The sequence below is a fragment of the Sporothrix brasiliensis genome (genome assembly GCF_000820605.1).
Source record: "Sporothrix brasiliensis 5110 chromosome Unknown Cont17, whole genome shotgun sequence".
Classification (NCBI taxonomy): Eukaryota; Fungi; Ascomycota; class Sordariomycetes; order Ophiostomatales; family Ophiostomataceae; genus Sporothrix; species Sporothrix brasiliensis.
This window is the reverse complement of record NW_024467136.1, coordinates 4,261,451-4,282,369: the sequence shown is the minus strand read 5'-3', so window position 1 is coordinate 4,282,369 and position 20,919 is coordinate 4,261,451. Positions and strand designations below refer to the sequence as shown.

Here is a 20,919-nt window from a genome sequence, read left to right as displayed (position 1 = left end):
TTTTTCACTCTCGTCAAATTTTGCGGTCGGCCCCTGGGGCTTTCTGCGTTGGATTGTTATCCGTGTCTATTCTCACAGTTGGTTTTCCATTTGAATGTGTTCACTTTACGACAGTGTCTGTAGGAGACTAAAGATGGCCAAATGAAAAGTACAGTCATAGTGAAGGTTAAAATGTTGTGACAACCGTTCTATGTAAACATTGACTGTGGAAAGCTGCTTCTTCGCAAAACGCCAGCACAACGAACCCCACACGTGACCCCCACATGGCAGGTTCCAGGGCCCGTCCCCACCCTTCTGTAATCAGGAGCTTTGGGCACGCTAGTAGCTGCCGCTGACGACAACACACGAAGAGCATCTCATAATCAGACGACTTGGACGATATTGACGACTTTGGCGACGATCGGCCGCGACGACGGCTGCGACAACGTTTTGGCGACTGCACTTGAGCTCGACGACCTCTAGCACCGTGCCATCGCTTTCAATTGTCCTTTCGCCGAGGCTATGGGCCACGCGGCGTGACCTCCGTGTGCTGTCAGTCTCGACTCGAGACGTCTCGTCACTTCGATCCTCCTCGCGACGCACGCCTCACGATGGCGGCGCCGCAGCCGGCGTTCCTCCTGCCGCAGAACCGCAAGCTGCGCCACCTGCGGGGCATCTACCTGCGCAATCTGACATTCTCGCCGCCGCGCAAGCACAGCGTCGACGACTCGGGCGTCGGCCCAGGAGGACAACAGAGGCGCGCGTCGCTGCGGAAAGCACTCCACCACTCTCGGTCGAGTGACGACCTGCTGACCGACAGCAATGGATCGGCCACAGCTTCACCGTCCGCTGCAGCGCCAGACTCAGCGACAGCGACAGCCACGTCCACGGCCTCTGCACGCAACCGCAGCGCGACGCTGTCTGGGGCCGATGCGCTGGCACGACAACACATTTTGGAGCAGGTGCTGGACAGCAGCACGGCAGACGCCTTCTTCTCGCTGCACAACGACGGGGCCGACGAGCCCATCTACGTCAGCGAGGTCGCCGAGCGGGCGGCGGTAGGTTGCCCGTCCCCTTTCTGCGAACAACGCAACCAACGCAACCACGCCATTACTAACAACGCAGAACTTCAATTTTCGCTTCTTCGACCTGGCCGGCCTCGATCCCTTCGTCTCACGATCGTCGCAACTGACCGTCAAAGTCTGGGTGCGACGGGCACCACATGCAAGCACATCTGCAGCAACATCCTCAGCACCCTCAACAACAACAACACGTCCGTCTTCGACGTCTTCCTCCTCTCCCGCGTGGTTCCTCCTCCTCGAAGACGACGTCGATCTGCGCTTCCTCGGCTGCATCGGTTCTCTCCAAAGCATCCGCTTCCCACCCAACGCCCTCGTTTTCCATTTACTCGATGGCATCTACATGGCCGGCGCACCACGCAATCGGCTCGTGGCACCGGCCGGCGGCGCGCGCAGCAACTTGGCAGGATCACCACCGCTGCCCACGTCGTCCTACAACGCGCTCATGCGCCTCGCCAACCTCGAAAACTCACTACAAGACTGCCTGGCCACGCAGGACAAGCTGTCCCAGCAGATCGAGCAGATCCTCGACGCAGAGCAGCAGGCCGTCGCGGCCGGCGAGCCCGCAGCCGCGGCTCTGCTCCTGCCCGAGGCCGAGGCCGGCCGCCACCGCGCCCTGAAGGGCCTCGCACACCGGCGCCGCCTCAATGACGCCGCGCGCAGGAAACGCGCCGACCTGGCGTCGTCTCTGGAGGCCAGACGGGCGGCCATTGCGGCAGGCCGCGACCTGCAGCAGCGCGCCTGGGCCGACGTCGAGCACGCGGCACACAAGCTGGAGTCGTCGCGCGCCACGGCGCAGCGCACACGCGACGACATTCGCGGGCAGCGGCGGCGCATCTGCGAGGACCTGATTCGCATTTTCAACATTGCGCGCGCGCGGGGCGTCGACGAGCCGCTCGCGTTCCAGATCTGCGGCATGCCGCTGCCCAACACGGTGTACGGGCCGCTCCTCGACAGGAGCAGCAAGGGGCAGGCCGAGGACACGCTGTCGGCGGCGCTGGGCTTTGTGGCCGTCCTCGTCGCGGCGCTGGAGACGTACCTGGGCGTCGCCCTGCCGTACCGCATCACGGCCTACGGCTCGCGCTCGGTGGTGCGCGACGACATCAGCAAGAACATCCCCGACGCGCAGCGGGACTTCCCGCTGTTCATGCCGCGCGGCGGGCACAATGCGCAGTACCGCTTCGACTACGCCTGGTTCCTGCTCAACAAGGACATTGAGACGCTGTGCCACGCCCAGGGCCTCAAGGTCGTCGACATCCGGCACACGCTGCCGAACCTGCAGTACCTGCTGTACGTGTGCAGCGCCGGCACCGCGGACCTGCCGGAGCGCAAAAAGGGCGGTGTGCGCGGGCTGTGGATGGGCCACATGCAGCGGCACGGCGTGGGCAGCAGCCGAGACGACGTGCAAGACGGGCAAGAAGCACAAGGAGCAGAAGGACACGACCCGCGCAAGGATGCCGCCGTCGTGACCACGCGCGGGCTTCTTCCGACGACCACGCGCACAACGACGCGCGCCACCAACACGACCAACACGGCCAGCAATACCACGGCGACGTCCATGGCGTCCTCGCCGGCGTCGACGCTCCACCTGCCCTTTGACGAGACGGCGACGAAGTGGACACTGCGGACAAAAGGCATGCGGGAGAGAGACTGACAGGCGACGAAGACTCTCGTTGGGGGCGAGAGAGAGTGGGGCTAGATATCTGTACATAATAGTCTTACTTGTGGTGGGCCCGTTTCGACGACCCAAGGCGTTCAATGACAAGCGATTCTTGATACCGTGCAGCTGTCCAATGGAAACCATTTTTTGTCTGTGAGTGCTGCTGACTTGTCACTCAACCTGGGACCCGACCTGTGAATGGATTATAGAATATTCGTGTCAAGGCACACCAGCTTGGTCGAAATCTTGGGTTGCCATCTTTGCAAAGTCCCTGATCGGCGGCGAAGAGGTGTCTGATCTCGGAGCATTGCGGTGGTCCTACGCTGTACAGCAAAGCACAAATGTACCTTGTCCCGACACAGTCGCGGTTCATGGGGGCGGACGAGACCGGCATGTACCATATCTGCATCCCATGTCACTTAACCTCGCCGCACTCTCTCACTGTCTCTCATGGGTGTGTTGTCTCTCCATCCTCTGGCTAATATCAGATGCAATTGAGCCGCGCCAACTGCCGCGGGCCGCGTGCTCGACACGCCGAGGACAGAGTTGTATTTTGCCGGAGATCGTTTATTTTCTTCGCGGTTTGGTCGTGCTTCCTTCTCGGTCGTGCCTCCTCGCCTTGCTGTCGTCACTTTATTTGGTGTCGCCCTGCTCTCTGCACTCTGTTCGATTCATGTCAGATTCATGGCATGACGAAGGAGTGCCACAAACAAAGGGTGTCCTTACTTTGCTCCCTTGCCTTTTTCCGTGACCTTTCTTTGACGTGTACAGATTCGTCCTCATTGTGTACCCTTTCTGTTTTTCCTTGCTAGCCACCTTGTACAAACCCAGCTGCAATTCCTCCACAGAATCTCCGTGCAAGTGGAGGGCTTCATATGGATAATGCTGCCATGCAGGTTGTCAATAGATATAAATTCAAGTGCCAATGTGCCCATACAACACCCTTCAACCACCCTTGAAGCACACATTAAGCACTCTATCCGGACTATATATTTGCATTCCTCGCCATTTATGTTCCGTCTTCTGCCTTCCATCACCTGCCTTCTTCCTTTGCCTTGTTCAGCCTCGGGCGGGATCCCATACTCGAGCCGGTTCCCCTACGGGAGACTCTTCCCTGATGTGCCGGGTAAGAAGGTTAAGAAAGGAAACGGGCGTCGCTCCTGTGCTGCCGTGTTGAGGTTTTCGTGTTCTCTTGTGCTCTTGTGCTCTTGTGCATGTACTCCAGTGCTGAGCTTCCTGTACACCCAGACATCGTCTCCCCTGCCCCGAAGCTGTCAACCGTGCCTTTGTCTCGCATTTCTTGTGGTCAATAGAGAGTATATCAGGGTACAGACCCGCCATTCTATAGCTCCGGACTTGATCTCTCTTCTCTTCCTGAAAATACAGCCTCTCTCGTTGTCGTTTGTGTCCGTTCAACGGTGTTTAATTATTCATTCTTTTCGGGTGCAGCTCTGCTCGTCGCCAGCTTCATACTTTCAGTTATTTCTCAGTGTCAATCTAATTATCTTTTCCGTCTTTTCGGTCTCTGTTCGTTTCACAGCTTCACAGCTTCAGAGCTTCCTGTCAATTATCGTCATACGTGACTCACCGAGCGCGCCATACGACGTGCCTCCCACCCTCTTTCTGTTTATATCACTGCGCTCGGCTGCACAACGCGCAACAAGCCACGCCTTTTCTAAACAAAACAATTCGGACTGTCCAGCCCACCGGCCGTCGCCAAAATGAAGCTCCTCCTCCACTTCTTGTTCGCCGTCCTCGCAGCCACACTCGCTGTCGCTGCACCCACATCAGCACACCTCCAACGGCCCATCGGCAGTGCAGGACACCACAGAAACCCTGTATCACGACCATCACGCAACACCGCAACGCCTGTCCCATCACACACTCGCCCCGACGGAAGACCCAAGGCAAAAGCCTTCCAGCTGCCGTACGTCGTCAAGGCACCCAAGGGCGATGGACGGCACCAACGACCAGGGCCCTTGCCGTCGTGGATGACGCCCTGGAGGAAGGCCGCCTCGACCTTGTCAACCGCTGCGTCTACGTCCGCGTTGCCCGCCGCCGCCAACCGCCACCGCATGCACTTTACACACTCGGGCAACGAAAAGCTGGCCTGCTTTTGTGCGGGCGGGGCGGTCTGCTGCCACACCGCGACGGGGCTGGACTGCAACTCGGGGTACTGTGGGATCTAGAAGGGCCGGAACGGCGGGAAGAAGCGACAAGGAGAGCTGCGCATCCTCCAAAGTCCAACGTCAAGAGTTAAGAAGGTCGACACGTCGCGCACACAGGTGCTGCTCGCCTCGCCTCAAACCGAATCGGCTCCACGCGACCCGAAACGAACCGTGTTTAAAGACTACGAGCATTCACCAGCTACATTACAAATATCCACCCATCGCCAATCATCGATGCTGCACAGACCGGATGACAGACTGGGATCTGCCTTTCAGGACAAAACAGCACCAAAGAGCTGGCAGAGGAAGCATCAGGGCCGGTTGACGGGTTAATTCGTCGTGGAAAGCGACAATCGTACTCATAATTTTACAATAATCAAAGCATTCTCAGACACGCTTGGCAGAGCACAGCATACAAACACTGTTTTACCTGTCTCGACTTTGTGTTCTCACCGCTCCCCCGTAGTCACTAATCCTCCATATTTCGTGCATAAAATGCAACATTCCACCCTGTCCTCAGACCCTTTCTTCTCTGCACGAAAGCACAGTCCAAGAAATGGTCCGAGTGCTAGAAAAGCGCTAGAACGTCCAACACAGCAGTTCGAACGATCCCAGCGCTTCCAGCGCTTCTCGAACGGCGGCATGCCACACGCAAACCCAGATCCATGCCAGACTGTGACCACCATGACAACTTTGCTGGCCTGATCCTTGGCAAACCTGCCTACGACGTAAGTTTACCGTATTGACTATTCACGCCGTAAAAGCCCAAGCCAGATATGTTTACGACTCGTAGCTTCGAGACGAGAAACGCTGGGGGTCGAAATGAGTGTGCGAGCTGTCAATGGGTTCTACGACGTAGCATGCTCATCATCGTCCGAGCTGATTGGGACTCTAGCGGGCTCTCCTGGAGATGCCAAGTGGGCTCTTGGTAAATGAGATGCCAAACGCAGATGAGGAGTCGACACAAAAGCGGAGTGGACGAGACCCTGCGTTTGTCGAGCAATACTGCATACGGAGCAATTACGGCATACTTTATGCACTCCACGCTGGGTTGGTGAGGCAGGACGCAGCTACTTACTGGGGCATAAGCCCCTGTAACTAGTATCTTAATTACTTGACCGGCGCTTCAAGCATCGTCACCGTCCAGCGGCAACGTCCACCAAACAACGTTCCGAGACAGTATCACGACGGACTGCTTCGAACGGGAGCAAATAAATAGAATTACTGACAGCACCAAGCGCAAATCAAAGTATGCAAAAAATCATTGTCGCCCACAATGATCATCGGCAATTGGCGCCGTCGTTCTAAGCTGGCATTTTGTTGGTCTGCAAGGCCCAATGCGCTAAATGAGCTGGAAACGTCACTGGTGTGGGCCAGCCGCTGCCAAAAGACACCCGCTGTAATTACTGGGTTTGGGCCAGGCCTCTCCAAGCACAGGTCAAATACAGCACCCATGCCACTGAAGCCCACTCACTCCAGCTAAAGCTCAACCCCAAAGGACCACCAGCATGTCAGCAGTTCCCTGTCTTGCTCGTGTGGGCCGAGGAGGGCCTTACTGAGGATCATGATCATTTTCAGATGCGGAATACGTGAACAACTGCCACTGCGAACGCCTTCTTTGACTCGTAATTATGCTGTGTGGAATGGAAGCCTTGCGACTTCATTTCTTGTTCTGTCCATCGTCCCTTCCTTCGCAGCACTGAGTATCCGTTCTCCGCACCTGCCGCTTTGACCGTTCCCCGAAGACACAACAATGCCTCTCAACGTCGTTGGCGAGCACTTCTATTGAGCATTCTCGCCGCCGTCATTGACCTTGCCACTCTCGCCCTGTTGCCGGCATTGTCCACCTGGTCCTCTCTGTGGCCGCTGCGGCCCTTCCGCTTGTCCCGCGCCAAACGCTCAAATAAAGCCCCCAAGGGCCCAGAATTACGCCAGAGTGGCCCCACCACAGCTTCCTTCCATCTACGACGTACGCGCACAACAGCGCAAGGGAAGACACAAGAGGAAAGAGCAACTGGCGGGCAGCACAGAGCAAATCCAAGCAACAAACCAACATCTTTTCAAGGTCCAAAATCGTACCTTTTGTCAATCTCTCCTCTGTCCATCCGTCCATTTCCATCGACTGTTGCACCACAAGGTATGTGTGTCGTCTTGTCTTTACATTGTCCCCGTGCCCCACGGCTATGACGACTGCGAGACCCATTTGATTCGGTTGCTTACATTCCGGCCCTAAAGGACGTCTCTTGCGTCAATCTCCCGGCGAAACATCGACAGATCCAACATCTACACGTTGCGAGGCCCACGCTGTCTCGCGATAGTTGCCCAATCCCTGGTGTTCTGTGGTTTGGCACCACACAAACAACGACCACGTCGTGACGCAATATCGTGGAGCGGCCCTGCAACTGCAACCCCACCGCTTCGCCTCGCGCCGCAGACCAATCTGGGCCACAGCGAGCCGCCTCACTTTATCCACGCCGTGCTCATATCTGCTTTTGGATTTCCCTTGGGACACATTGAGACACATTGAGACACATTCGGACACATTCGGACGACTCGCACGCAAGGACCATTGTGCGCCCTAGATCGCCGGCCCGCGGCCACTTGGTGAGCTTGTCTGCAGCGCACAGGCGTTTCGTTTTGAGCACCCGAAACGTCGACACATCGAAACCGACGAGTCGTTGGAACCGTCGCGAACGCCGACCTCGAACGCCGACCCCGTCCTTCTAGACGTCCACAATTGAGCATGACCACCGTCGCATAGCCTTGTCGACATTGCAGGCCACATATCTTGTTCCCGGCACCCGGCACCCCTCTCTCCCTCTCCCATTCTCACACTCCCTTGCCCCTCCTCTACTCCTCCACACGCTGGCACAATGCGACGGGCACGCGGCCCGTCGCCGACATCGCCCTTCCGGGCCCTCGCCCACCAGCACGCCACCCACAATGCCGCCAACAACGGCGCCGGCGGCCAGGGCGGCACCGTGTCGTCCATGATCCGCTCCTTCAACGTCGAGACCAACCCCACCCGGCCCATACGTCCCAGCCCGCTGACCGCCTCGACCTTCCCCGACATGCCCCTCGACCTCGTCGACCGCATCCGCTCGTTTCCGCTCTTCGTGTCCGCCCCGGACGACTTTCTGGCCGCCATTGGCAAGCACCTGCGCCCGCAGATCCACGCCGCCCACGACCTGATCCTCACAGAAGGCGACGACGCCAAGGCCATGTACTGGCTGGTGCGCGGCGTGGTGGCCGTCACCTCGCGCGACGGCGAGGCCGTCTATGCCGAGCTGACCCCGGGCGCCTTTTTCGGCGAGATTGGCGTGCTGATGGACGTGCCGCGCACGGCCACCATCGTGGCGCGGTCCAAGTGTCTGCTGGTCGTCCTCAAGAAGGAGGACCTCCAGACGGAGCTGCCACGCTACCCCGACATGGAAAAGGCCATCCGGCAAGAGGCCGAGGAGCGCCTGACCATTCTCAAGAAGAAGCAGCAGGAACGGCGCAACGTGGGCACGAGCGGCAGCACAACGACACCCAGCAGCACACAGTCCGGCGATATCACCGGTGCATCGACAACAGCAGCAGCAGCAGCAGACGCCCAGACCGCACCAACAACGACCCCGACCAACAAAAGAAGCGCAAGTCGCCTAGCCCCGGCATTATCGAGGACCCAGCCGTCGGCGGCAGCGCCCTGGGCAGCGGCTACGTCAATGTGCGCAAAACCCTCAAAGAGCTGCCGCTGTTTGCGACCCTCCCGCCCGACATCCTGCACTTTCTCGGCCTCAGCGCCCAGCCCAAGACCTTTGCGCCCTTTACCGACATCATCTGCCAGGGCAGCCCCGGCAACGACATCTACTTTATTGTCCGCGGCGAGGCCGAAGTCATCTTGGAACTGCCCAAAGGCCGCCTTCACGAGACCGCGTCGACCTTTGCGCGCCCGCGCCTCACCCAGGGCCAGTATTTTGGCGAGGTGGCCAGCTTGGGCCTGTCGCGCGGCCGCACGGCCACCGTGCGCTCCATTACCAGTGTCGAGTGCCTGATGATTAGCGGCGAGGCGCTGGACGAGCTGTGGCGGCGGTGTCCTCCGGGGCTCAAAGACCAGGTCGAGGCCACAGCCCGCGAGCGGTATCATCCGACGGCCGATGGCGACGACGACAAGAGAACAGACGAGACTCGACAACCTCCAGAAGACGACCAAGAAGGAGACATTGAGATGAGAGACGATCCAGACGTCGGCTCGCCATGGCGCCCCGCGCCCTCTTCGCCCGTCTCCTCGCTCGCGTCGCTCCGCCGCCACTCTGTCCCCAACGTCACCTTCACCACGCCCTCCAAACCGTCGTCACCCACCAAGGCCTCGCAAAAAGACGAGACGGCCGAGACACGACAGCCGAGCGACCCAGATCCGTTCCTCAGCGTCGACATGGAGAATATGCGCAACCGCCGGCGCAACTCGCTGGCACCGCCTGTGCCGCAAACCGAATCATCCGCATCCTCACCGTCGTCTTCCTCGTCACTGTCCTCCTCCTCCTCCTCGTCCACACTCCAGGCTCTGCCAGTCACGCAAGCCGGTGAGGCCACCAACAGCAACAGCAGTCCGCTCAAACTATTTGCATTCCCACCACAGACGACAACCCCACCATCTAATTGGAAAGACAAGGAGAAGGCGGACAAAGGGGCAGCGAGCATCATTGACGATTTCAGCAGCATCAAGATGCAGGAAGAGACACAACAGAGCCAACAGAAAGGGCAGCAGCAGCAGCAGCAGCAAGATACACGAGGGCCTTTCAAAAAGGCACGCCGAAGCCCCAGCGCCGTCCGGGGCGCCAACGGTGACCACGCATCCCTCGCCACCACCAGTCGCCAGTTCCCGCCCGAGGCAGCCCTTGTGCTTGTCTTGAAGCAATTCGACTTCCTTGAGCTCGTCCGCCTCGCCGGCATCTGCCGCCACTGGCGCCGCGTCATCACCACGGCGCCGCAGCTCTGCACCCACATCGACCTCGCGCCCTACAACGGCCGCATCACCGACTGGTCCTTGCTGCAGATCGTCGCGCCCCTGGTTGGCCAGCGCGCCGTCGAGATCGACATCAGCAACTGCTTCCACATCACCGACGAGGGGTTCCAGGCCCTGTGGCAGCACTGCGGCCGCAATGTCAAGGCCTGGCGCATGAAGTCTGTGTGGGACGTGTCGGCCAACCAGATCCTGGACATGAGCGAGCACGCCACCGGCCTCGAGGAGCTCGACTGGAGCAACTGCCGCAAGGTCGGGGACAATCTGCTGGCGCGTGTTGTCGGCTGGGTGGTGCCGCCTGCACCGGCCGCGTCGGCGTCGGGGTCGGGGGCGGCGACCAGCAACAAAATTGTCGCGATTGCCAATTCCAACCGCAGCCGACAGGCCCAGAAACAGCAACCGCAGCGCCAGCCGCAGGACGACGCCGCCTCCAAGAAGGACAATGGGCCCGCCCCGGGCACCATCATCGGCTGTCCGCAGCTCACCATCCTCGATCTCTCGTACTGCAAGCACATCACCGACCGCTCCATGGTGCACCTGGCCGCCCACGCGTCGTCGCGCCTGCGCGCACTGTCCCTGACTCGATGCACCTCCGTCACCGACGCCGGCTTCCAGGCCTGGGCCCCCTACCGGTTCACGGCCCTGACGCATCTGTGCCTGGCCGACTGCACCTACCTGTCCGACAACGCCATTGTCTCCCTCGTCAATGCCGCCAAGGGCCTCACGCACCTCGACCTCTCGTTCTGCTGTGCGCTCTCCGACACGGCGACCGAAGTCGTCGCCCTCGGCCTGCCGCTGCTGCAAGAGCTCCGTCTTGCCTTCTGTGGGTCCGCCGTCTCCGATGCGTCCCTGCGGTGCGTCGCCCTGCACCTCCAGGACCTCCGCGGCCTCAGTGTCCGCGGCTGCGTGCGCGTCACCGGCGTCGGCGTCGACCACATCATGGACGGCTGCACGCGGCTGGCCTGGCTGGACGCGAGCCAGTGCAAGAACCTGGCCAGCTGGGTCGCGGCGGGGGGTGTCGCGCGGTGGGGCTACGACGAGCGCCAAGAGCAGGAGGACCAGAGGGGCGGCGGCGCCGCGAGCAAGTACAATCCGACCGGCTGGCAGCCAGCCAGTCGACGCACGCTGGGGCTGGACCCGGCCTTCCAGCAGGTCGCCAAGGCGGCGGCGCCAGCTCCGGCCATGCGCGGCCAGCTGCGACGGGCACGGCAACCCGTCAAGTTTATCATTGAGAAGGGGTCGCAGGACGGTCTGCGGTGATGGAATGACTGTTGCCCAGGACGCCTGTGCGGGCGCCATTTTATTTTTTTTTGGTTTATATTTTCACCGTCTACGTTTACCATCATTTGCACATGCTCTCGGGCGTTCTTACGCATCACACAGGGGAAGGACTACGCATATACCGGGGTTTTTTGGATGAAGACTGGGCGGGGCATTGTTGTTGGTTTTGTTTTTGCAGGTTGATACCATTTACCGGCGGGATTATCTCATTATTATTTTCTTTTTTTGCTTTGAACGGTTTCCTTCTGTGCTCTTTTGGATTTCTACTTTTGGCCATTTCATTCTTGGAACATATTTTTCTCTTTGGATCGTACAAAATTCAATATACCCAGCATATTCCCATATGTTTGCGGCCATCACATCACCGATACTGACAAAGCAACCTTGCAGAGAGCAGACGAGTTTCCTTGAAGGAAAGCCAACGCTGGTATATTACTAAACTGATAATTACCCAGGGAGACACCTGTGCAGCCGCACCGTGCTATTTATCCAGACCCAAAGTTTCTCGAAACGCCATGCAAATGCTGAAGCTATCTAAACAAAACCACTCTTTATGTGAGTTTTTCCTTCGTCCGCAACTACACCTCGACGTGACGCAGGCCCTTGTTGTACACAGACTCGATGGCTGCGCCGACGGCACGCACAAATGCGTCGCTGTCGATGGCAAAGTTTTCGCGGTGCCAGGACGCGCGGCGTTCCAAGCTGCGGGTCCCCTTGCCGCCCGCCGCGTCGCTCGTCTCGCCTGCCGACAACTCCTCTGGCTGAGCGGGCGCCTCCGGCGCGACGACGGGCGCCGCGGTCGTCCGAAAATAGGTCACGCCACGCATGTTCGCCAAGTTCCGAAACCCCATAAAGGTGGCATCCATGTCGGCCGGCTGGATCTCGACCACGGCCGTCACATGCTCCCGCAGGAACATGGTGTGCGTCAGCCCCGCGCCGTGCACGCCCACGAGCACGTCCGTTTCGCGAGCCAGCCGCACCTGCTCGGCAAAGGGCACGGCGGCGAAATCGACGGCCGCGACGACGGCCGTGCCGTTGTACTTGACGCGCAGCGCCTCGAGCAGCTGGTCCTGGTCGACGAGGCGGCGCGTGCCGGCGTCGTTGCGGTCGATGAAGGTGACGCGGACGGGGGCGGGCGCGTGCGGCGTTGGTGGATCCACCACCGCGGGACCGTCGTCCATGCCGTAGTGGCTGAGCACCCGCTGCACAAAGACGCGCAGCGTATCGGACCGCGTGCATTCGCGCGCCGCCCAGTCGTTTTGCCACAGCGGATTACTGCCGCCGGCGAGGGGCACGACCATGTGGTGCTGCGTCTCGACGACCGACGAGGTGTTGTAGAAGGCGAGGGCCTGTGGGTCGTTGGCAATCGCGTGGAGACGGACGGGCGGGCGGCCCGAGAACAGCTGCCAGAGGTCAAAGTAGGGCCCGTCCAGCCGGTCGTCCAGCAGCACGACCAGAACGTTGGGCTTGTCGTCGGGGAACACAACGTGCGGCCGGCGGCCCGCCGGGTCCGCCGCGTCGCGGGTGCTGCGCAGCACGTCCATGGTCATGGCCGCGGACCAGATCTCGAGCAGGCAGTGCCACGGGTTGATCTCGCCCTCGCGCTTGACCAGCAGTGTGTAGTGGTGGCGCTGGACGGGCGGCGGGGGCCCGTCCAGGGGCGCCACATCGCCGGCGCCGACGAAGCGGACGTGGTGGTCAAAAATGTACTTGGGGCCGGTGTCATACCAGTACTGGCGCACGCGGTGGAACGAGATGACACCGCGCTCGGTCGCATTGGCGTCGGGCTCGACGACGTCGCAGTGGAGGACAAACTTTTGCGTCTCCGCGTCAAACACGACACCCTGCGCGACACAGAGCGAGTCCCGCTCCTCGTCGCTCGACGTGTGGCTGTGGAAGCACGTCAGGCTCGAGCGCGAGCTGGCGTCGCAGTACTGGAAGGCGGTGGCGCGCAGGTCCGTCAGGTACTTGCGGTTGAAGCGGTCGTCGCAGAACGGCGAGGCGGGCGTGTCCACGAGGTACTCGCCGGGGAGCGGCAGGTCGGTGACGGGGTCGGACGCGGACGCCACACCCGGTGGCAGCTGGCTCGGTGGCCATGGGTGCAGGCCAGGGCCGGCCGAATGGCCCTGGATATCGTCGAGTACCGACGGGGAGAGGTAGAGGTAGCCCAGGCACAGGACCAGAGACGCCGCAAAAATGGCCACGAGGGCCGTGCCGCGCACCCTGAAGCCGGGTTGGAGCAGCATATCCGGCAGGTGTGTGAGGAGGAAAGCCGAGAGGGGAGAAAGTGCCGGGTGTCTATCGCCGGCATGCAGCGGTCAGCGCCGCGCCGGGGGCTGAGGCGGTCGTTACGTTGACGTTGAAGAATAGGGGTCTTTCGGACGTCAAAGTTTAGTGGCCGTTAGGGGCTAATTCGGTTGTGCGGGCGGGTCGGCTAGCCAGCGTTTTACCGTTTGGTGTTGATCGTTGAATCAAAGGTGTGAAAGGACACGATAAAAGGAACACAACACACGAGACATGAGTCGAAGCAATAAGGAAATAAACTAGAAACGCGTAACAAATCAAACGGTAGGTGAAGAAATAACGAATGATGAAGGCGGCGAGGACGAAATGCACTCAGAAAAGAGCAATACGACGCAAGAGAAATACAGGGCGCCAGACGGACCAACCAGATCTCTGAAGGAAAGAGTACGGCAAGCCGCTTCTGGTTTGGCTTTCTGTGCATTTTGTTTGTCTATTTTCATCTCCCTTTTCCATCTTCCTTCTCTTGCGTCTACATCACTTAGTCCCCGTCTTCGTCAGCCACTTGTCACGGCCGTCTGTTTTGTCTCTTTGATTTTGCATTTCGCTTCGTCCAGCGCCTTCTTCATCTCCTCACGTCTCCTCCCACCCCAAACCCCTGCCAATCAATGCGGTCTTGGAGGCGCCCAACCATGTCCCGCGACCCCGGCAACCCTCCCACGGCTCAGGGGCCCATTTTTACAAGCGACGAGCTTAAAGTTGCCTAGGGCCCCCTACGTCGTACCAATTCCGGCGCTTAACTTTGAGAGCGAGAGCAGCCGCATCGTGATGATTCCCAATTTCTGCTGTGAGCTACAAAAAGACAGGCCAGATTCATAGAGGGCATTATCTGAGAAGAAAATCAAAAATCCTATAAAAAGACAAACACTGTCTGCTGTCCACTGTAATCCTGGGCGAATCTGCTGCTGTCACTCACGCGAGTTCTGATCTTACGAAAAGGGCATCTTGGCAAGCGACGCATTGTATTTTACGACAAACCCCTTTTCCATCGTGACACAAACAAAACTTGGCGACCTCCATTCGCCACGATTCAGCTCATGCACGGATCCGAACAGTTACTCCTGCATTGTACTTGACGGTTCTCCGGATGCCCATGGCCGGCCAATAAGTGCCACCGTCGAGACGCCCACAGCTGCATATGCTCAAAACACATCCACTTCCCATCCTTGTCGATGCCAGCACATACGGGAGCAATAACGTTTTCTGGAAAAGAGAGACAGGATGCCTTGCCCGGTAACTACGGAGAACAAACGCCTTTCGTGGCCAAGCATCTGCCAACATGCAATATCGACCTGCAGACGGCCAGTTTCACCACTGCATTGCCTGTCCGGAGAGGCAGACTGGACGATGACAGCGATGTAAACAAACAGAGCTGACGATGGGATAGGAGACAAGTGCGAAAAGCTGGGGGGACTGTGGTAATACTTCTAATGGTGAGCAGATTGCTTCCTCGCCCACCTGGATGTTCTGCAGACGAGGGACACTTCTCTTCTTGTTTTTACTTTCTGTTGTCTGATAATTTTACTTTGTATTTGTTTCGTGCTTTTTCTTAATATATTTTTCTTTCTTTTCTCGTCTAGTTCTTCTCTGACCATCTCTACTTTCTCTTCTCTGACAATTTTATATTGACTTTTGTTTCGAATTTTTTGTTTTCGTTTTCCTTCTTTCTTTTGTTTTTCTTTACTTTTTATACATTCTCTTAATTTTGTGCTACGACTACGGCAGTTCACGATCCCTACCTCCTGCCTCCATTGTACTGCATCGAACCTCAAGAAGAGGTAGCCGTCGAGGCACCAGTTGTGTCACGGCGTCTTGTGTCCCCATTCTTGTCTGTCGACACGCTCGTGGCCATGGTCGTGCAAGGCACTGCGGCCCTGCTTGCCGGATGTGCTCTCGCTCTTATCCACTTCGACACTGTTCTCGCCACCAACTCGTCAACAGACTGCGCTCCAGAGCCGCTGGCCATCACGATCGGCAATGTCACGCTCTCCAACAACCAGGTCGCCCGCGGCCTCAGGCTCAGCATCGGCAGCCCGCCGCAGTCGTTTGCGTTTTTGCCGCAGTGGCCCATGAACAACAGCTTTGTCTACGGCACCGACGGCCACTGCACGCCCGACCTGTCCAGTGCGGCCTGTACGACGTTCCGCGGCGGCGCCTACGACGCGTTCTCGTCGAGCTCACGCACTGTGCCGGCCGCCGCGGCCCATCCCGTGGACGCCGCGCCGTATTCGTCGGTATCGTATGCCGCGGACACGGTTGTGCTGAATGCGTCGTCGAGTCGAGCAGCGTCCAAAACGCCACGGCGTCGACGAGCCTCACCCTCACCGGCTTCCCCATGGGCGTGCCGCTCAACGACCTGGGCCAGCAGGGCTACCACCCGATGAACGCCGTCGGCCTGGGCTTCAACTCGACGCTGCTCAGCGCCCTCAAGGCCTCGGGCCGCATTGCCAGCCGCACGTGGAGCATGTTCTGGGGCCGCGACGGCGCGGACCAGACGGGGCAGATGGACGGCGTGTTTGTGCTGGGCGGCTACGACAGCGCCAAGGTGGTGGCGGCGCAAAAGTACACGCTGCCGCTGGCGGGCGCGGCGTCCGTCTGCCCGTCGCGCATGGTGCTGTCCATTACGGACCTGGTGCTCAACTTTGCCAACGGCACCAACGCCAGCCTGTTTCCGCGCGCGGCGTCCACGGCGCTGCAGACCTGCATCACGCCCGACTACCCCGTGCTCATGACGCTGCCCGCCGACCCCTACTTCCAGGCCCTCGAGACGCTGACCAACACGTCCATCCCCGCGCGGTCGCAGGGCCTCGCCTTTTTCGCCAACCGCTACCTGCCCGGGGCGGCGCCGTACACGGGCGACCTGACCCTCACCTTCCAGTCGGGGCTCGCGGTGCGCATCCCCAACGACCAGCTCATCGTGCCCGACCGCACCATCGACGCGAAGACGGGCCAGATCCAGGCCAACAGCAGTGGCATGGACACGACGATCCTGGCCATCCAAGACGTCAACGCCGACGACATGACGCAGCTGGGCCGCCCGTTCCTGTCGGCCGCCTACGTCATGCTCAACCAGGACGCCGGCACGTTTACGCTGTGGCAGGCGAACCCCACGACGCAGCGCCGGCTCGTGGCCGTCGACGAGACCAATGCGGACGTGGCGGCCGTGTGCGCGACGACGAGCAGCGGCGGGAACAATGACAGCGTCAACGCCACCGCACCCGCCAACGGGACGTCGTCTACAGGTGAGACGACGCCGGGGAGCAGCAGCAGCGGCAGTAATGCACGCAAGCCGTCGACGGGTGCCATTGTGGGCGCCGTGGCCGGGGGCGCCGTCGTCGTTGCCGCACTCATCGGCGTGTCCGTCTTTTACTGCCTGCGCCGTCGGCAGCGGAGACGAACCATGGCGACTACCTCCGCCGTCGCCGCAGCCGCCGAGGCAGCACGCAGAAAATTCGACCCGGGACGGCCCGTGACCGAATCCACAACCGAGCTGACGGGCGAGGCCATTGCCACGTCGCAGCCACAGCTGTTCCACCAGCTGGACGCCCAGGACGTCCGCGACCTGAAGGATGCCAAGGCGGGCTACCACTACTACCAGCAGAATCAGCAGCATCAACAACATCCGCCGATGGAGATGGAGGACTCGTCGTGTTTCGAGCTGCGGGATCTGCAGAACATGGCACCAAGGTACGAGCAGCGACGACAAACGCCGCAGTATGAGCTGCAGGGGTAGGAGATCCAACGAGTTGTTGGAGGGGTAATAAAGAAAAGTGTATACGGCGTGATTACGTGTTAAGTGGGTTTGGAGAAGTAAATTGAATTATGACACAACATGGCGCGGAGCGTTAGTTTTTGTTTTTTTGTTTTTATTTATTTATATTTTTGGCTCGATTCATCCGCCTTTTGTATTTAAGTATGTTGTTAAAATGAATGAAACATGTCAATTCTCGTTTTGTATTTTCACGACACTTTGTTCTACCATTCATCGCATCAATATTAGCAATGGTTACTATCAAACCATACCCATTGTTGCATTCTCGTCATCCGTTATTTCGTACTCCGTAATTACACTTCCAGTTAAGCTCATGGCGCCCTACGGAAGCAGCCGCTAGCTTAGGGGGTTGGGTCAGCGCCCGCTGCAACGTATGACAGGGCCTTGGCCAGACCCAATCGGGAAGGATCACGACTTACACCAGCCACGTAATGTCGACGTAGAATACCAGACAAGTTATTGTTCAAAAACGAGAATTGTGAATGGCTTACGACGTATGACATACAGGTCTCGGTGAGCGGCCTCGTAGACGGTCGCGCACGTGCTGGCTCCAGATTCAAGTTCGTAAACATTGGCTCTCATCTCATTGCCCTCGTCTCATCTATCCCCGTCGGTCAGTCAAAAGGCGTCCCATTGTCGACCAGTCTACGATGTAAGGCGGCCTTCCATTTTCCTTTTTTCTCTCTTCTTGGTATAGGATCTTCGTCCACGGCAACGCCGATGCTGGTGCGATTGTGCCATCGACGCGACGCCCAGGAGGATGCGTGTTCTCCACGGGTCCTGGGAATACGGCAGTAGCTTCCTCATCAGGGACAAAACGACGGAAAAAAGACGTCCCCAGCCGATGGCGTCTTTCAGGATATTTGTTTTGCGTGTTGTGGGAGCGAGCTTCTCTGGTCGAGCGATGGCGTGTGTTCGATCGACCGTTGCAGCGGAGTCGGCGGTGGCCAATGGGCGAGCGAGCGACTGACGCCATTGGGCACGGACGACCGCAGAGTCTTCTGTACTCTGGAGGAGGAGTAAGCGGGACGGAAGTACCGCCTGCAGCTAGCAAGCCACCAAAGCTTATCTTTCTTGTCGTTTCTTGGCTGAGGGCGGGTGGGTGTGTGGTTGTATTGACTCGCCCATCGAAGTACTCCATCTATTTCCGAGGGAGGTACAACAGACTCCATATGAAGTAGATCCTTTCTGACGGCCATTGTAGATCATGTCGAGTCGTGGATGTCATGGACGAAGACGTGTCGTGGTCCGTCGCCCACAATGAGGCCAAAGACCGACACTGGAGCATCCTTGGTATTGCACGTTTGTAGGAACAATGTCGTTATTGACAAGGCGTTTTCGACGCTTTTATTGTCGCTGTTCACAATGCGTCGACCGGCTCCTTCAGATCTTGCCGCCTCCTTGCGAGTAACCTTTCTGTACCTTAGCCCTCCTTCGAAATGCATCTTCAGCTGACTTCCTGCTAACCGCCTTTATCCATGATCGCCGCCCTGCCCATCCCCCTACTTGCATCCTTGAAACAGACCACAGACCACGGGCCACACATCAAGACCCAGACCACAGCATTTAGGGCTTGCTCGCTCGTCGTCGTACGCAGGTCGAGTCACACGAGATCGTCGTCCCCGTCTGCCTGTCGTGTGCCGTGTCACGTTCCCCCATTCTTTTTGTCGCATGTGTGCCTACACAGTGCGTTTGCATTAATATAGACCGTCCCCGTCGCCCACCGCTGTCGTTTATCTGAGGCTGTTTCTCTCTCTTAGCTTTGTTTATTTTGCTTTGCCGTCAACCTTGGTCCATCTCCCGCCTCGACATTTGCTTGGCGTTTCGTCCTCTTTCCCGACACCCGCAGCATCGCAACATCATCGTCACCCATGCCCTGGTCTAGATTTACAGGCCGCTTTCTGCCCAGCGAGCCACCGACGTCGTCGCTGCCCGTCGGTCCCGATGGCGTAATCAGCAACGACGGGGGCCCTGACAGCCCGCAATATGCCAAAGACGGCACAGTGCTGGCGACGGCCAGCCGCGGCCTGGACTCGGGAGACGGCAACGTCGATCGCCAGCCCATCCTCGAGTCGGTCGATGCAGGCGAGCTGACGCTCGACGAGTCCGCACTCGGCGGCATGGGCCGGCACCTGGGCCTGGTGTCGACGACGTTCCTGATTATTGGCAGAATTTTGGGCACCGGAATTTACTCGGCACCGTCGTCCATCACGGCCGGCGTCGGCAGCGTGGGCGCGGCGCTGCTGCTGTGGGTTCTGGGGCTGGCGCTGTCGTTCTGCGGCCTTTTTGTATGGCTCGAGTTTGGCTGCATGTTCCCGCGCAGCGGCGGCGAGAAGGTGTACCTCGAGGCCGTGTACCGCCGGCCGCGCTTCCTGGCCACCATTGTGTTTGCCGTGCAGGCCATTGCGCTGGGCTTCACGGCGTCTGGCTGCATCGTCTTCGCTACCAACATCGTCGCGGCCGCCGACCGCAACCCGAGCGAATGGGAGAAGCGCGCCATCGCCATCGGCGTCATTGTCTTTGTGACGCTGGTCCACACGTTTGTGCCGCGCGCCGGCGTGCTGCTGATGAACGTCGTCGGCTCCATCAAGGTCGTGATCCTGCTCTTCATCATCGTCACGGGCTGGGCCGTGCTGGGCGGCGCGGTCCGCCACGCTATCCCCGACCCGCACGCTAGCTTCCGCGACGCCTTTGCGCACTCGGCCACGTCGAGCAACCTGTACGCCACCGCCCTCTTCAAGGTGCTCAACTCGTACGCCGGCTGGTCCAACGCCGCGTACGTGCTCAACGAGGTCAAGCGGCCCGTGCGCACGCTCAAGATCGCCGGCCCCCTGGGCCTCGGCATCTGCGGCGTGCTGTACCTGCTGGCCAACGTGGCCTACTTTGCCGCCGCCACGCCGCAGGAGATTGCCGCCAGCGGCGTCACCGTGGCGTCGTACTTTATGCTCAAGGTCTTTGGCGCGACGGCCAGCCGCGTGCTCAGCGTCTTCGTGGCCCTCTCGGCGCTCGGCAACGTGCTGAGCATCACCTTTGCCCAGGCCCGCGTCAACCAGGAGCTCGCCAAGGAGGGCGTCGTGCCCTTCCAGCGCTTCTGGGCCGGCACCTGGCCCGCCGGCGCGCCCTCGGCCGGCCTGCTGCTGCACTTCATCCCCAGCTTCGTCGTCATTGTCGCCATCCCCTTTGGCGACGCCTTCAACTTTATCGTCGACGTCGAGGGCTACCCCAGCAGCGTCATCAACGCCTTTGTCGTCGTCGGCCTCTTCATCCTGCGCTGGCGCGCCCCGCAGGCCCCGCGGCCCTTCCGCGTCTTTTTGCCCATTGCCTTTTTGTTCCTCGTCGGCCAGTGCTTCCTGCTCGTCGCCCCCTTTTTGCGCCCGCCCGGCGGCAAGGGCGACACCAGCCTTCCCTACTGGCTCTACCCCATCATCGGCATCGTCGTGCTGCTCGCCGGCGTCGTCTACTGGGCCGTCTGGCGCCAGCTGTGGCCGCGGCTGGGCAGCTTTTCCTGGGCGCAGCGGAAGGAGACGCTGGCCGACGGCACCGTCGTCACGACCTTTTACAAGGAGAAGCGGGCCTAGTGGGAGGCGGGAGAGAGAACTTCGATGCTGGTAGTATGTCGTGCAGTTCGCCGTATGTCGGACATTAAGTTAGGAATAAATAGAGTAAAGGGTCAC

At 59.5% G+C, this 20,919-nt stretch overlaps 6 protein-coding genes across 6 annotated transcripts; 5 read left to right on the top strand and 1 right to left on the bottom strand.

Annotated features, from left to right (window-relative positions):
* Positions 1-590: 590 nt before the first annotated feature.
* On the top strand, positions 591-2,712 carry SPBR_02467 (uv radiation resistance protein; the record flags this gene model as incomplete). Its single annotated transcript, XM_040760770.1, has 2 exons — positions 591-1,037; positions 1,105-2,712. 2 exons carry the CDS (start codon positions 591-593, stop codon positions 2,710-2,712), a joined length of 2,055 nt encoding a protein of 684 aa, XP_040621220.1.
* Positions 2,713-4,439: 1,727 nt separating this feature from the next.
* SPBR_03317 (uncharacterized protein) lies at positions 4,440-4,907 on the top strand (the record flags this gene model as incomplete). Its single annotated transcript, XM_040761620.1, has 1 exon — positions 4,440-4,907. One exon carries the CDS (start codon positions 4,440-4,442, stop codon positions 4,905-4,907), a length of 468 nt encoding a protein of 155 aa, XP_040621219.1.
* Positions 4,908-7,759: 2,852 nt separating this feature from the next.
* Positions 7,760-11,151, top strand: SPBR_02238 (F-box and leucine-rich repeat protein 7; the record flags this gene model as incomplete). Its single annotated transcript, XM_040760541.1, has 2 exons — positions 7,760-8,447; positions 8,486-11,151. 2 exons carry the CDS (start codon positions 7,760-7,762, stop codon positions 11,149-11,151), a joined length of 3,354 nt encoding a protein of 1,117 aa, XP_040621218.1.
* A 599-nt stretch (positions 11,152-11,750) lies between these two features.
* Positions 11,751-13,418, bottom strand: SPBR_02673 (uncharacterized protein; the record flags this gene model as incomplete). Its single annotated transcript, XM_040760976.1, has 1 exon — positions 11,751-13,418. One exon carries the CDS (start codon positions 13,416-13,418, stop codon positions 11,751-11,753), a length of 1,668 nt encoding a protein of 555 aa, XP_040621217.1.
* Positions 13,419-15,323: 1,905 nt separating this feature from the next.
* On the top strand, positions 15,324-17,206 carry SPBR_02564 (aspartic-type endopeptidase; the record flags this gene model as incomplete). Its single annotated transcript, XM_040760867.1, has 2 exons — positions 15,324-15,712; positions 15,760-17,206. The coding sequence occupies 2 exons, from the start codon at positions 15,324-15,326 to the stop codon at positions 17,204-17,206; spliced, it is 1,836 nt and encodes a 611-aa protein (XP_040621216.1).
* Positions 17,207-19,116: 1,910 nt separating this feature from the next.
* Positions 19,117-20,823, top strand: SPBR_02654 (high affinity methionine permease; the record flags this gene model as incomplete). Its single annotated transcript, XM_040760957.1, has 1 exon — positions 19,117-20,823. One exon carries the CDS (start codon positions 19,117-19,119, stop codon positions 20,821-20,823), a length of 1,707 nt encoding a protein of 568 aa, XP_040621215.1.
* Between the last annotated feature and the right edge of the window lie 96 nt (positions 20,824-20,919).